The sequence below is a fragment of the Natator depressus genome, chromosome 2 (assembly GCF_965152275.1).
Source record: "Natator depressus isolate rNatDep1 chromosome 2, rNatDep2.hap1, whole genome shotgun sequence".
NCBI classification, from domain to species: domain Eukaryota; kingdom Metazoa; phylum Chordata; order Testudines; family Cheloniidae; genus Natator; species Natator depressus.
The window spans coordinates 253,026,149-253,042,575 of record NC_134235.1 but is presented as its reverse complement, the minus strand read 5'-3'; the positions used below and the strand labels follow the sequence as shown (position 1 = coordinate 253,042,575).

Below are 16,427 nucleotides of genomic sequence, written 5' to 3'. Positions count from 1 at the left end.
TGAGTCGTTAACCCTGTAGAGTTGTTTCCATAAGGTGAAAAATCAATAATATGAGTCAGGTCTGTTCTTGGTTTAAACTTTTGTAACCAAGGAAGCCCCACAGTCCTCTTAGCTCTGACCTGTCATGTGGCCTATTGCCTTGGGCAGTAGTCCTCCATTGTTTGCAGCAATATATCTTTACTACATGAACAGACTTAATTGCTCCCGCTGTTGAGCCTGAATCAGTATGCTTGGCACACCCATTGGCTTTGATGACATGTGAGACTGTCTTTCATCATAACAGCAGTGATCTGCACTACCGAACAGAAGACTTGGGTAGCCCCCAGGACAACTGATTCCGGGGAAGCCATGGAGGTGTCTGTTCATCGACAAGAGCTAGTGAATGTTTCAGATCTAATTGCACTTTTCCTTGTTTGTGCAATTAGTGTACTTTTTGCCCTTTACACGGTTTGGAACAATTGAATGTGACTGGTCAGTTGACAGGGAGTCTCATTTACTGCAGATGGTGCCTTGTTTGAGATTGTAATGCTGCAGGGGACTATTTCAAGTAATTATAATTTTAATGGGTTTTTTTAAGCCAAACTTTAAATTTTGAGCATAAACCAAGAATCCAGAATCAAAGACCTGCTTGTTTTTCTAATTCCTGTAGGTCCTCAGATACAATGGTGAGGGACTTAGACAGACAGACAGTATACTGGCAAAAAGAGCCCACCTAACACCCAGACTGCTGCAGCTGCAGTCCGTGCAAATAAAGGAGTGGCAATCTGGTTGCGTGCCGGGGGAGATGAAAGAGACACTATTTGAAAGTTAATAGCTTTGATTCTAACCTAGAGGATCTTCCTGCATAACTGTCAGATTCTCTTCTGAACCTCTTTGGTGCACAGAGCGAACGATGAAAAAAGTCAGAGACTTGATGCTGTGCACTTTGTCCTCTCCCCTAGATTACAGGGTGAATTTAATGGAACTTCCACCCAGCTTTTCCAGGAGTCGTCCCCCAAATCCATTTGTTACCAAAAATCCAAGTTGTAAATTCAGTTATCTCAGTTCATAGCACAATGCTGGGAACTGGAACATAGCATGAGCTCATTCCATGCAGAAGGCAGATGGAACTTGTTAGTGAATTCATCACTTGGACTTGTTTTTATGGAAACATTGTGATAACTCTTGGCCAGAGCCAAAGCCCATTGAAATCAGTGTGAGCCTTTCCATTTACTTCAGTGGCCTGTAGACCAGGCACTCTGAGTCTAGAAGCTGTATCCACCTAGCCACTAGCAAAGCAACGTTGAACAGTCCGGGATCATATACAATCGGGTACAGTGGTCATTACTGCTGTCATTGCACCTTAACTACTGCAGCCTGTTCCTTTCTTATCTACCCAACACCCATATCACCTCCCTTCTATCCAAGATCATTTCCCATTGATCTCACCAAGCTGCCCCTTCTTTGAATGCATCCATCTGCTCTCTCTTTTCCACCAGATCATGTTCAAGCTTCATGTCTTCAACCCAAGGCCCTTCCCACCCCTTTTCCTACTTTATTATTATTTATGGGTTTTGCCCTCGCACCTAGAGGCCCCAAGTGGTTGGGTCCCCACCATGTCAAGGATAGTACAAACATATCTAGTTTTCTTTCATTCTGCCTGTGACACATGAAACATCCTCCCAGAACAGATCTGGAAGGCAGCTACGCTCTTCTGCTTCCACTTTTTTCTTAGCACACACTTCTACTTGATGGCTGCAAGAAATTAGCCGACTACTATGGTCAAGGACGAGTATTGCAGGTTTTATCCCTCTCTCTTTCCCTTCCATGATGGTCCCTATGGCTGGTAGTGGGAATGGACGTGTCCACAGGAGTCTCTCCAGTAATATGTGGTCCACAGTATGCAAAGGTTTGAGAATGCTTGGGGTGGGTCATTCAATCAGAAATCCAAAACCATAACCAGGTGACTTCTGTGACCAATCCCACAGCCCAGATTCTACAAACTGAATAGTGAAATACTCACAAAGAACAACCCATGATAACCCATAGGCCCAAATGTGTTGATAAATAGTATTTGACAAACAATTCCAAGGAATGAACAAATTCAGGAAGGGCAGGATCAGTTCACAATTTGCAAAGGGTAGAAAGGGTCAAATCACATGATAAATTGTTTGCAACAAATGGTTTGACCAAACAGTTGCAGCCTGGAGAACTGGACTCTGTGATCTAATAGCACAGACAACCTCTGTTATCTCAAGTGATTGACACTTATAGGGACAAAGGTGGTAATTTTTATTTCTCCAGTTGTTTGTGTGCGCTTCGACCATTGACGCCGGTGTCTGTGTCTTTATGCCTCCATGTGCTGTGATAGGCTAGTGTTGTGAATGTCAGGTCATTGATATTCTAATGCTGTTGCTAGGAGCTGATGATTGACTCCCAAAATGCTAAATAGAGAGGCACAGCATCTGTCGTAAAGAGATCAATTCACGTGTCAAGCAGATTACTTTTAAAGGTTGATGGTATTTTTCTTTCACCATGGGCTGTATTCGTTGTTTTTTTTAACATACTGCTGTTCCCGCCACAGCTATTTTTCCCCTGAAATGCTCCATACAAGAGTTCAGTTTTAGCTGAACGCTTGCCGGAGTTTCAGTGCTGAGCATGGTGAGGAGAGGTAAATTTAGAATTACACTTTTGTGCTTGGGCTTTAGACACATCGGGCTAGAGGCACAATAGGATTGAGGCACCTAACTGCCACTTTAAGTACCTAAATTCCAGAAACAGGCTCCACTGGGATGCACAAAGCCCCCGCTCGGCTGCCCCCAAATGCCATAGGTGAATAAACTCGTGTGGCGCCTAGACTTTTGCAGTAAAAGTTCCCTAGGTGCCTATGTTTCACCTCCGAGCATGCACATGGCCACCTCATGCCAGGCAGCTGGATGCCTGAGCCCTAGTACCGTGCACAAACTGAGGGAAGACAGATGTTCCTCACCTAACTCTCCTGTGGGACCTGAGCCCATAAAAGTGGTCAGACCTCACCTCCTGGATCAGGCCCCTAGAGCAGGGATCTCAAACTTGAATCACCACGAGGGCCACATGAGGACTAGTACATTGGCCCAAGGGCCGCATCACTGACCCTCCCCCGCACGCTGCCCCCGGCCCCGCCCCCACTTCACCCCTTCCATGAGGCCTCGCCCCTGCCCCGCCTCTTCCCACCCCTTCCCTGCCCCCATTCCAACCCCTTCCCCAAATCCCTGCCCTTGCCCCACCTCTTCTCCGCCTCCTCCCCTGAGCACACAGCTCCCCCGCTCCTCCCCCTCCCTCCTGGAAAGCACTAAGTGCCACAAAACAGCTGTTTGGTGGCGGGAAGCGCCTGCAGGTAGGCAGAGGAGTAGGGATGCGGCGCACTGGGGGGAGGGGGAGGGGGAGCCTGGCGGGCCACAGGAAATAACTCCGGGGGGTTTGGGGGGACTCAGGGAGCTAGCCGGGCAGCTTGGCGGGCTGCAGGAAATAACCCAGGCCACGTGTTTGAGACCCCTGCCCTAGAGGATGAGCTTACACAAAACAGCCAGAGGAAGAGGTTATGATGGCATCCACCTTAAAACTTTCAGCCCAGTGGTTACAGCACTCAGCTGGCATGTGGGAGCCCCCAGTTCAAGTCCCACCGTTGCCTGAGAAGAAGGGGTCTGAACAGGGATCTGTCACCTCTCTGGTGTATGCTCTACCCACTGGGCCCTGGGGTGTTCTGATGTTCAGCACTGTATAAATGATGAAGCGGGGAGAGTTTGAGAGAGCGATTCCATAGGCTCCTGGTTAGAGCTCTGCCCTGGGAGCTGGCTGGCCCAGCATCCAGTCCTCCTGCTCCAGTGACTTTTTTTAATAATCCAGGGTGGAACCGCTTCAACAGGAGAGACTGGGGCAGCCCCACATCAGGATATCCTGTAGCCCAGGGGTGAGAGCGCCCCTCTGAGAGGTGGCATACCCCAACTCACATCTGTGCGTCCCCTCAGGTGGAGGGGGGGCTTGACCCAAGTGTCTCCCACCGTAACCACTGGCATGAAAGTGAGAAGGTGGACAGTGGCACCATCACCTCCTGCTACAATGACATAGGTGCCTAATGCCAAGAGAGTTTGCAGTTGGGAATCCCAAGCTCAGGGAGGTGCCTCCTGGCAGCCCAGGCTTTAGGTGCCTATCTCTGGGAGGGATGGGGCTTATCATGTATCCCTCCCCTTGGCATCGCCCATTGGCCAGCTGAGGCGGCGCCTCACCTCGTGTGTTGGCTTTTATGAATCCCATTCTGAGATGCCCGTCTCTCCCCATTCATGGTAGAGGGAGCTCAGGTGTTGTGAATCCCAATGATTGTCCGGTGCCTAAAAGTTAGGCCTGGTGATGCTCAGCGGCACCATGTCTACTTTTCTTTGTGACTCTAACCCACACTGGGCGTCGTCGGATTCAAAGTGGCTCTGCCAGGTGTGTGTCGGCTCATCTCCTTAAACGTGCAGCATATTTACACACGTATGGCCCGTAATGGCAGCTTCAGCTGTACAGCTCAGCACTGCTGTTATTGCCCGTTGTCCTGTTTCACACTTCTAAAGCCAAGAGCGGTCTCCTGAATGCGTGCGAACCACTTCTTGTTCAGATTCACGTCTTTATCTCCAGGTCACTCTATTTGACTTGATTGGCTTCAAGCTCAATTGATAAACCTAATCTGGCTTCATTATCCAGATGGTCAAAACAGATTGCTCAGAAGCATACAGGGGCCATTAAATAACTCATCATTTCCATGACCCACTAGAGTGCTGCTCTGCGAGCACCTGGGATTCATTAGTTATGTCAGGACTGTCAAGCTGTCTGTGAGATAATTATCAGGCTACATAGTACAGCCACACGAGTGTCCTTCTGTATCACGGGGTGGGCTGTGTGTGTGAAATTCACTGATTAGGTAGGCTTAAGTGGGAGCTAGGCCTTTTGTTGGTCTCCTGCACAGGGGTGGATTTCACTCTGGGAGGAAACTCTTCCCTAATGAAATCTCAGCATCTGGTGACTTTTTGTCTGTGTGTGAGTGTGGAATGTGCAAAGGGAGATCTTGAATGTGCTGCAAAAGGAAGGAAGGGGAAAGCCCACGTTCAGTACAGGATAGTTCCAACCGCCCCATTACCCCTAAGATTCTGTGTGACCCACAGCATGTTTGTGTGTCATCCTTGTGTTATCATAGAAATGGAAGGGACCTTGAGAAGTCATCAAGTCCAGCTCCCTGCACTGAGGCAGGACCAAGGAAACCTAGACCATCCCTGACAGGTGTTTGTCCAACCTGTTCTTAAAACCTCCCGTGACGCTCATATCATTATTGTGTGTGTTCACCTAAAAACAGAAGGGGGGGAAATATCCCTTTTCTGCTCTATACTGAACCACCTTGGGCTGCCTATGGGCAACATCAGAGGCATAACAAGCCTCCAGGCTATGACTTGACTTTCTCTCCACTCTGCATCCCTGTAGCACACATCAGCATCTGTCTTTCTGCCGCTCCCATGGGCCAGCGGTTTCTTTTTGTACGAGACACGGTCAATAAAAAGAACCGATGAATCAACTAACAACTGAGCATTATCAGCCTGCTTCTGACATAACTGCAGAAGACCTACTCCATCCCCAGGGAGGGGTCAGTAGTCTATTTTATATGGGTAAAAATCACCATTTCATAATTCAAGTCTCTTTTTATGACGGTTATGGAAATTGGACTAGGAAAACAGGGAATGTGGGTTGCACCCAATTTATAGTATGTGCAAGTTTGGGAGTGGGCAGCAGCTTACAGGGACACATCACCTTCAAAATCACACTGCGGTCTGAAGACATTTGGCTATGATTGTTACGTACAAGTGTTATGATTTTGTATTAGCGTGGCGCCTGAAGTCTTCAAAAGAAACCGAGGCCCCATCGTGCCGGTGCACACACAGAGTAAGAGACAGCCTCTGTTGTGAAGAGCCTGCACCCAAAATAGACCAGACAAAGGGTGGGGGAAAGGGAAGCATTATCGGCCCTTTTACAGAGGGGGAGACGAAGCACAGAGATGCTAACTCATTGCCCAAGGTCACACAAGAAGTGTGTGGCGAAGACAGGAATCGAACCCAGGGATGAGACCCTTGTTGCCACTTTACACCCAATAAAATGGCTGGAGCGGCATAAAGAGGCTCTAAGGATACGTCTACACAGCAGCTAGACACACGCGGCTGGTCTGTGCCAGCCGATTTGCGCTGCGGGGCTGTTTCATTGCTGGGGAGACTTCCGGGCTCGGGCTGGAGCCCAGGCTCTGGGGCCCTCCCACCTCACAGAATCCTAGAGCCCGAAGCCTATATTGCAATGAAACAGCCCCGTGAGCCTGAGCCAGCTGGCACCGGCCAGCCACGGGTTTTTCATTGCAGTATAGCCCCGGTTCTGGCTACGATTTGGTCATGCAGGTTGCAGAAGTCATGGAATCCATGACTTCCAGAGACCTCTGTGACTTCAGCCTGCGGTGCTGTGGTGTCCCCTGCCGCCCGCGGTGGCTCAGAGCCCCCCACCGACTGCAGCAGCTGGGAGCTGTAGAGTATCCCCATGGGCGGGGACCCCCTGGAGCTCTGAGCCACCGCGGGCAGTGGGCTCCCCTGCGCCCCGCAACTCCCAGCTCCTGCAGGCAGCAGGGGCTCCCAGAGCGCCAAGCCATGGGCGGCAGAGGGACCCCGCAGCTCCAAGTCATGGGTGGCTGGGGGACCCTGGGAACTCCCAGCCGGGGTCCCCACAACTGCCCAGCCACCCTGGGTGGCGGGGGACCCCAGAGCCCCAGCAGCAAGGATGAGTGCTGTAGCCTTTTCCCTCCCAGTTTTGTCACGGTTATTTTTAGTATAGGTCACAAACAGGTCACGGGCTTCTGTGAATTTTTCTTTATTGCCTGCGACCTGTCTGTCACTTGTACTAAAAATCCCCATGACAAAATGGGGGCCTTAATTATGAGGTGCTCTAGTACTGCGGTAATGGGGGCTGTAGACGCACATAAGCTAGACCGTAAAGCCCCCAACATTAACAAAGGAGACTCTGGATCATTGCAGAACTCGGACCTCCCTTTTCTGAAATTGACTCGATTTCAAGTTGACAGCATCCTCTTCGTGGGAGAAGCGGGTTCCTTCCGAATACTCACACCCTTCCCTCTCTCCCCTCAGGTCCGCTCAGCCGCGAGAAAACGCTGGCATCGCTGGCAGGACCACCACGCCCTGCGGGTGCGCGTGGCCCGGGCTATGTCGATTCCCACCTCCCCAACGAGAATCAGCTTCCACAGCATCAAACAGACGGCGGCAGTTTGACCACACAGACGTCCAGCCACCTTCAGAGTTTTTCCCTCTTCCCCTTTTTGTCTGTCTTTCCTCCTTTTCTCAGCACTGTGCTCTTCTTGCAGCGAGACGCTCCCTTGTGTCTTGGTGGACATTTGTCCATTTATATATGAGGCTGCTTTAAGGCAACCGGCCAAAAATATAACAAAGAAAGGAGCGCAGGGGGGAGGAGAGGGGAGCAGGTTTAGGAACAATGGGGTTTAAAACTGGTAGCCCCATTCGGAGATTTTCAGCATCTGATGACAAAGGGGAAAAACCTGGTGGAAGGAACAACCGATTTCGTTTTTCTTTAAGGATTGTGGTTAAAGAGACTGTTTTGACAAATTGCCCGCCTCATTCCACACTTCAGCTCCTAATGATTTCAACAGGTTTGTTCTGTAGATTGTCTGTCTGTCTCCTTCTTTGAGCTTGGTAAAAGTCTTGCCTAGTGAGCAAGGGAGCAGGGAAAAGGGGATCTGGCAGGTGTTTGGGGGGATCGGGATGTGTGTATCTTCCCCACTGCTCCCTCTGCTGGGTTAGGGAATCACTGGTCTATTTAACAGCCAGCTATTTGTCCTGCTGGCACCCAGCCTTGTTCACATATGAGGTTTTGAAACGGACAAACTCAGCCGTATTTCTGGATCTCTCTATAAATTACTGTGTTTCATCTCTGCTTAGCCGAATAGTTTTGAAACTGTGTAAGCAGCCACCGGACCTCTTTGTTTTACCTGGTGGCATGGAAAGGACAACTGAGGATTTGCTCAGCTGTATTGCTTGGGTTTCAAAATAATAAAATAAAAGGGAAGCTGTGTAAAAACTCATAACGCTGATGGTGACGGGGATGATATTTGAATTACGAGGAATGTGCGAAGTGCTGCACGAAGACTTTCTATTTTGTGTTTTGAACTAGAGCAAACGTATCTACTAGGCTTTTTATGTGATGTTCAGAAATACTGTATATTTTCAATAATAAACACTATTCTGGGTTGGTTTCTATTGATCAAGATGGCTTTTTAGGTTGGGGAGGAAGAGGAAATGGGGTCTGGGTGTTAGTGAGAGCGTTTGATACCTAAGCATGGGAAATGGAAAGCAACAAAACATCTTGGACAAAGAGAACCCACTTGAAAAAAACATACCGCAAAAGGGCCCTTCAAAGGAACAAGAAATTCCTCCATTCTCAGGGTATTCTCCTTGCATCCGATCCCTGAAGAGCAGAGCCTAGATGACATCCCATTGCTGGGCACAGTTCCTTTCATCACACTCAATTTCAGTAGCGAAGAAGAAAGCAGGTTATAAAATATCCTCTCTCTCCCTAGAAAAAAGAATCTCCCCCAGCACCTGGGTGACTTGTTCTGTTCAGGTTAGCAGCAACACAGCTGCCAGGGGTTTCGTGGAGGGAAGTTGCATTTTTCCTTCTCGGGTTTGTGGAGCTCCAAAGACTTCCCTGCTGAGTTCGGTCTCTAAGCCCACAAACCTCTCTGCTCTCTTCCAACTGGCACCTCCTCTGTAGTGAGCCAGACTCCTTGAACGTTCTAACATGTTGTGGGTAAAGGCTGGGACCGTTTTAGCCCATTAAAATGGTATGACTTGCCCTCACCTTGAATTTTTAGATTCATTTCAGGGAATGAGCTATGTGCGCCAAGAAGAAATTGCTTCCTGGGAGTGTCTGATTGGAGAAAGTACTCGCCCACTTTGTGGTGGGGGCTAATTAGATCATATCCTTACAGTCCCTCTGAGGCTATAAAGCACAGAGGTGTGCAAGATATTTGCAAGAAAAAGCAAAGCTATTCAAGGTCAATTAGGTTTTTCATCTCCTTCCAAACACAGAAGTTGGGGATTGGTCCTGCTTTGAGCAGGGGGTTGGACTAGATGACCTTCTGAGGTCCCTTCCAACCCTGATATTCTGTGATTCTATGAATCTGTGAAATGGTCCCATTTTCATGAGGCGTTTCAATGAGGTAAATGGCTATTTCAAGTAGTCTGGCTTTCCAAAGAACTGAGACCAGACAAACCCCTAACAGTTCTGCTGAAATAAGCACCCAAACGTACAGATGCTTGTCCAAACTTTCGGAACATCCAGGGTCTGTAAAACCCAGCTGGAAGTCTCGTGGGTGCTTCTTTGAGCTGAACTGTTAGAGGTTTGCCCAACAATTATGAGTGTGTATTCATCAAAACCATCCATGTGGCCTTCAAAAGGGTTTAACATTTGGAGCCAAATATGGTCTCAGATGAGTGTAAATGCAATGTTTACTGTTAGTAGCCCTAGTGTATTGTTACCAGTGTCACAGTACACTTCTAGAACTGCTCCCTTATTGTACAATGTATGTGTGAGTACATGCCCCTTTCTGCAGCCCTTACTCACGCTGGGCCAAAGTATCTGCAGGAGCAAAGGGATGCAAGCCCATTGACTTCAACAGAGTTTTGCCCACTTACACCAGCAGAATATTTGTCCCTCATAGTCAGACTTTTGTAATAATCCCACTGAGTCCAGTGGGACAGGTCGAATTACTAGCAGTAACTGCGACTAACCCTGAGTAAAGGTTGCCGAATCAGGTCCAATGTGTTGTAGCAGTTCCATTCTGAGAATTACCTAGTTGATCTGATTTCCTGTGTCAAGATTATGACAACACGCAGTTGCCTTTCAGGATCATCTATCGAGGGGACAAATAGTTTGTGTCATTTCTCTGCAGAGGGGGAGATACTGAAAAGATCTACTCTATTTTGTTTCTGTGGTGCAGCAGTGGAAGGAAACAATGGGTTTGCCATTGAGAAAGGATTTATGAGTTTTCGGGTTGCTTTCTGGATGTGCCTGGGCTGCAATCAGGCAGTGCGATTGCTGCTCTTGTGGATGGACCCAAGACTGCTTTAATCTAGCTAGCTGGGGTCCTGGACTGGCAAAGCCACAGCAGCATGTGCTTCACCACAGGCTAGTCCCATGGATTTCAGTACATCTCCACGGACTACTAATGGGGGCTTGATTTTCAGTTACACTAGACCCCTTTGGCCCACGCTGGCAGTGTCAAGGGGCCTGACAGTGGGTGAGAATGTTACACCCAGACAGATTTTATCGGGATGAAGTGCAAGGAGGATGTTTGCAACATCCAATGCCAGTGCAGAGCATGGATTTGCAAACCTTCAGCATGGAATTGTTTCAAGTTAAAGCTAAGCACATGCAGGTAATACACACTGGGAGAAGGTTTATTTATTTGTATTTATTTTTGGTTTACCATGCAAATACAAAAGCACTGTTCCTTGGTTTGATTTCCCATGAAAGATTTCTGCACCTGTCAGCCATTCCGACCCGCTGAGCCCTGGAGGCAGAGTTACATTTATCCAAAGCGATGCCACCTGACTAGGTCTTGCTTCCCTGCCAGCTGCCTTCTTAAGAGCAAGATTTTCGAGAGTTCCTCAAAGAGCAGGAAGAGAAGTCTTGATGGTGGCATTTTACCAGAGTATGTGGAGTGGGTGTCGTATACAGTGAAGGCACAGGGGACCATAGCTCTGCAAACGTCTTCATGAGCGTAAATGCCAATAATCTGACAAAAAGAGGACAAGGGCAAGATTTCCGTCATCTCCGGCAGATCCTCAGCTGATATAAATTAGCCCAGCTCTATTGAAGCCAATGGAACTAGGCCCATTTACATCAGCTGAGAGTCTTTCCCTGGCCAGTCTGCTAAAAGACATTTGCTATGAAGGGCCTGATGCAAAGCCCTCTAAAGTCAATGGAAAGAAAGACTCCCAGTAAATTCAGTGGGCGCTGGATGAGGCCCCAAATTGGTTGTGTAATTACTGACATCACAGAAGCCAAAACATCTGAACTCCTTGCCAGCACCAGAAACAAAGAACAATTAGTGCCTAAACCGTGTGGTTAGCTCTGCTCATTTTGATTAGCAAGCCGGCGAGATCCCCGGATGAAAGCTGCAGTAGAAATAGGGAGTGGAATATAGCAGATCTAGAACAGTGGTCTCCAAACTTTCTGGCTCGCGCACCCCCAGGGTGAAGACCGGAAGACCTGCCGCAGACACGCCGCCGACGGAAGAAGAACGGAAGACCCGGCGCAGGCAGGCAGGCCGCCGGAGGGGAACTCCAGCCATGGACGTGCAGAGCTGCCGCTGAAGGAAAAGAAAGGCGGAGTGCCCTCCGGCGGCGCTCCTGCTGCTGCACACCCCCTGGGATCATCTCATGCACCCCGGTTTGGAGACCACTGCTCGAGAAAAGGTATGCCGTTACGCTGATCAGTATTGTCTCATTGTTTCCTCATGCTCCCCCGTCGGTCTGTCTACATCCACCTGTTGTCTGGCTCACACTTAGATTGTAAGCTCCTTGGGGCAGGGACTGTCCCTTTGTTGTTTGTCCAGCACCTAGCGCTGAGGGGACGTGGTCCGTGGTTGCGGCCTCTAGGCACTATGGCAATACAAATAACGATAAAATGGATGTTGGTGTGGTCAGAGAGGATGGGATGGTTTTATAGATTAAGGCACTAGACTGGGACCTTGTAATCTAGGTTGGGTTCCCAGGTTCCTGGGTGACCCTAGGCAAGCGTGTCTCTGCGCTGTGGTAGGTGTTCTGTACAGATAACGAACACTGATCCAGACTGTATGTGTTCTGTATGCCGAGAGAGTGAGCAGGAATGTACCGAGGCAGCTCAGGAGCGGGCAAGTCGACACTTGCATTGACCCCTGGAATCTAAGCTGTGATTTATTAGCTTAATGAGCTGGTTGCCATATAGACAAATGGAGGATTTCTTCTGCAGACTGTGCAGTTGCAGTCACTGCCTGAGTCTGACTGGAACTGAGGTTTCTCCTAAAACAATATGTAGGTGGGGGAACAAAGAATGTATTTGCCCTACAACGAAAGTCAGTGGAATGTGTCCCGGGTCATTGTCTAGTGGCTAATGCAGAGCACAGGGAGTTAGCAGAGCTGGGTTCTATTCCCAATTCTGGCACAGGCGCGCCACGTGACCATGGGCCAATCACCTGACTGCTCTGTGCCTCAGTTTCCCCACTCGTCAAAGGGAGGTAGCCATTCCCACCTTAGCATGCCGGTGCCCTTCGGCAGGTACTGGAGAAAAACACAGCCCTGTTATTCAGTTAGGATTAGATGCTGACTTTAGACAAAGGCTGGTGTGTAAGTTGCCTCTCCCCAGGAGTAGCACTGCGGAGTCTCATGCCTCAGGTCCTCCCCTGCTTCCCCCTCAATCCCAGGCGAGGTAGTAACTCACTGCCAGCCTGCATCAGTGATCCATTATTAGCCACTCCACACAACATTAGCTCTGCTACTCTGGACAGCAAGTGGAGGGGCGAGCCAAAGCCCTGTCCACTCCCCCCCCCACCACCACACACACGGCAGGAAGTAATGAATCCAAGCAGCGGTGTACGGGGAGTGGTTACTCCAAGTGACAGTCTAGGTCTCAGCCATCCTTAGGAATGAATTCAAATCTCTGGCATCAACAATGCAAGTCTTCAAGAAGAGTTTCCTTCCTGAGGCCCTGTGTAGCTTTGATTTACTGTCCTTGTTACAAACCACTGATCTATAATAATAATAATTAATAATACTTTGCAAGCCAAAACATTCAGCTAGTAGCAGTGGCCATGGGGCCATTTCTGTGCTGCCCTGCCCTCCCTTGTTTTGAAGCGCTCTAAATGTCACGTGTGGATTTAAGATCTCCCCCAGCGTTGCCTTTTTACCATGAAGGGATTAGAAAGCTAAAGAGGCAGGCATTTGACTGCTGTCTTTATTACAGAGCAAATCCTTCTTAATCTACCAGTTCATCCCAGCAGCTGAGCCGGAAGGGAAAAGCAATTGTTAACCAGCGGCTCCCATTGAGCCAGATGCAAAGTCAGTGGGCTCTGGAGCATGGAAGATTCCACTGGCAGCAACGGTTGGTCTACATTGCAATTAAACACCTGCTGACTAGGACTCGCAGGGCTAGGGCGATGGAGCTGTTTAATTGTGACGGCTCTGGGGCACTGCCCCCTCGCAGGGTCTCACAGCCTGGGATCCAGCCCAAGCCTGAACGTCTGCATGGCATGTAAACAGCCCAGCAGGCGGAGCCCGAGTCAGCGGGTACAGGCCGGTCGTGGCTGTTTAATTGCAGTGTGGCCATACTCAATGAATCCCAAATGAACTGTGGCTGATGCAGTGCAGTGCGTATGGAAGTAACCCCAGTGGAGCCATGGTGCCAGCTGTCCCTGCTGGCATCACGCTCCGGCTGTGCATTGCAGGGAGCAGTCAGACCTCAAGGGCTTGGATGGGGCTGGGGTGACGCAGCAAGGTGGTTGTGTTACAGGGGGAGTTTGACCCACGCTGCCTTTAGAACTCATTTTATTGAGTCTGCTTCCCCCTTTCTAGAAATCAGCTCTGTAATTGTCATTCCCTAGAAAAAGAGCAGGTTGCTTTCCAAAGCACCAGTGTTGCCTTTCCCCCACCCTTTGTCTGCCTGGCCTCTGGAGAGTGCAAACGCTTTGGGCAGGGATCGGCTCTTACCATGGGTCTAGCACAATGAAGCCCCGGTCTTACTTGAGGTCTGTAGGTGCTACCGTAACACAGCTCATTAATGGCACTAATCTGGCACGGGAGCCGGTGGAGGAGGTTGGGAATGCCCTGCCGTGCTGAAGTGCAAGGCCGGGGAGAGTCGCTGCACTGTCTAGCAATACTAGCTGTCGTTTTACGTGGGACATGTGCTTTCACTTCATCAGTGAAGACGGATGGTCCGGTGGTGACTGTGCTACCGTGGAGGCCTGGGTACAAGTCCTAGCTTTGCCATAAGCTTCCTGTGTGAGCGTGGGTAAGTCACTTAGCTGCTCTGTGCCTCACCTCCCCATCTATAAAACAGGGGGCTGGGGGGAGACTAGCCCATCCCTACTCCCACAGGTAGAGTGAGGATATATCCATTAAAGACAGTGAGATGCTCAGATATTATGGGGGTGATGGGGGCTTTGTTATCTTACACAGGCCTCAGATAATGGCGGTTGCCACCGAAAGAGGGGGAAGGCAGACAGAGAAACCAGGGAAAGGGAAGCACGCTACAAGTTCAGTTGTCTCAAATTCCCTGCACCCTGTCAAATTATAGCTCTGAACATTGCATTGGTTAGTTCCAGTGGGCCTGGGTCTGCAGCCATTGAAGTCTACTGGTGCTTTGCTTTTGCTTTTCCTCTAAGCAGGATCAGGCCTTATCTTCCCAAAGTTATATCTATGCAGCTACACCAGGTGACACCAGCTGCGGGTCTGGCCCAGAGTTTTGCGTTATGTGGGAGCTTACTTTGGTGGATTTACTTTGCCTGGCTGTTCAGCTAGTTTAAAAAAAAAGAAAAAAAAAAGACTTCTACGTTTTCAAAGTTTACCATGGGCATGTTTCCAAGGGCAATTAACATGTGTGTTTTTTTACCACTTTCTCAGCTGTTAGGCAGTTTTCAAAGTAAAATGTAGGTCTTCTATGATTGCCAGCCATTAACGAACAACAGCAACAACAAAAAACCCGTATTCGGGTTCTACCGAATGTCCCCCCTAGGCACAACTATAACTGCCTGGTTCTTCCTTAATTTATAACAGTGATCAGTCTGTAATTCTCATCCAGACCTGATGGAGAAAAGCAAGTGTCAAGGACCAGTGAGATGCCACACGTAGGAGTCTCTGATAGCTTCAGAGATCAGTGCAGAGATGTTTACTGTTCCCAGGGCAACCAGCAAACGCAGCCTCTGAAGCCTGGTTTATCATTAGATTGGCATCCACCAATCCTTTCGTGGAGGAGGGTATCTCAAGGAATTGTTGGAGACTCAGCACTGAATTTGTTGGCCCTAAACTGGCCTGAGGTTCAAATCTCAACATCACCTGAGAGCGTCACTTCAAGAGAAAATCAATATAGGAACAAAAGAGGGAGAGAGTTTCCTTTCCCCACATAGAGCTTCATAAGACGCTGCCTGAAATAATGAGGCTCCCTTTGGTTAAATCCTGAGCATTTTCAATACAGTATAAGACACAATAAGCAGCATGCCCCCTTGAAGAGAGAAAGAGGTCAAAATCTGACCCCTAGTGGTGGTTACTGGTAATGACTAGAATGCAGCTGCAATGAATGACTGAACGAAAGCCAGAGAACATAAGGGGTCAGAGAGATGCTGTCCCGTGACGTAGAAGCATGTCCTAGGGCAGGGCTTCGTTGGGCTGCATGGTGGTGTCCTCCCTTCCAAGCATACAAAGTAGCTATCAAATCCCAGTTCCTAAGCTTGTTTTCAGCTGAGTTCTATCTAGCGACCTTGAGGCTTAGCACCAAGAAATCCCTTCCAGGTCCACACGTGAATACCATGGACATGTTCCATGCTCTGAACTGCAGTGTGTGCTTTATAATGGCAATTTGCCTTCATGCTGTGGTCTGCAGGGAGACTGCACGGTCATTCATTAGTTTGTGTATATGTGAACAGCTGCCCTTTGCTATATATAATCAGAACTGCTCTGCTGTGTGTCATAGACCCTGTACTGTTAACACAGAAGGGAGGGGTGTTGTTTTTCAGTTCAAGTGGTGAGAGGCTGTGCTTTTGAGTGGAAGGGTCTGAGGTCTATCCCCGCTACTGCTATCAAGTTCCTGGTGGTAATGGATTTGCTAGCCTCTTGGGGTACATATTGTTCAGTTGTCATAAATGGTCTTGAGACTGCTTTCCCTACCCTTTACCCCATCTTGTCCTCCCTCCATGTGCTTCCGCTCCCTTGCCTCATCTCTCCTCTTTCTCCTATTCCCCCCCACACACACACTTTATCTTCTTCTCCTCCTTGCTGTCCTCATCTCTCTCTCACCCCCTCCAGCTTGCCAGGCAGGGTGTGGCATCTTACAGATTACTGTAGCTGGCTCTGGAGGTTGGCAGCATTTTCCCACTGATACAGAATCAGGAAATAAAGGGATTATAGAATCATAGAATATCAGGGTTGGAAGGGACCTCAGGAGGTCATCTAGTCCAACCCCCTGCTCAAAGCAGGACCAATCCCCAACTAAATCATCCCAGCCAGGGCTTTGTCAAGCCGGGACTTAAAAACCTCTAAGGAAGGAGATTCCACCACCTCCCTAAGTAACCCATTCCAGTGCTTCACCACCCTCCTAGTGAAATAGTTTTTCCTAATATCCAA

At 49.0% G+C, this 16,427-nt stretch overlaps 1 protein-coding gene and 1 long non-coding RNA gene across 4 annotated transcripts in view; one reads left to right on the top strand and one right to left on the bottom strand.

Moving 5' to 3' along the window:
• The window catches only part of CRHR2 (corticotropin releasing hormone receptor 2), a 250,887-nt gene extending 242,650 nt beyond the window's left edge, over positions 1 to 8,237 (top strand). For all 3 annotated transcript variants that reach the window (XM_074946387.1, XM_074946385.1, XM_074946386.1), the window contains one exon: positions 7,167 to 8,237. In XM_074946387.1, coding sequence (XP_074802488.1) covers positions 7,167 to 7,307 — 141 coding nt within the window. In that variant the 3' untranslated portion in view covers positions 7,308 to 8,237. The remainder of the gene's footprint in view (positions 1 to 7,166) is intronic.
• LOC141983342 (uncharacterized) overlaps positions 1 to 16,427 on the bottom strand; it is a 127,589-nt gene that overhangs the window by 10,169 nt on the left and 100,993 nt on the right. The gene's annotated exons all lie outside the window — the stretch shown is intronic.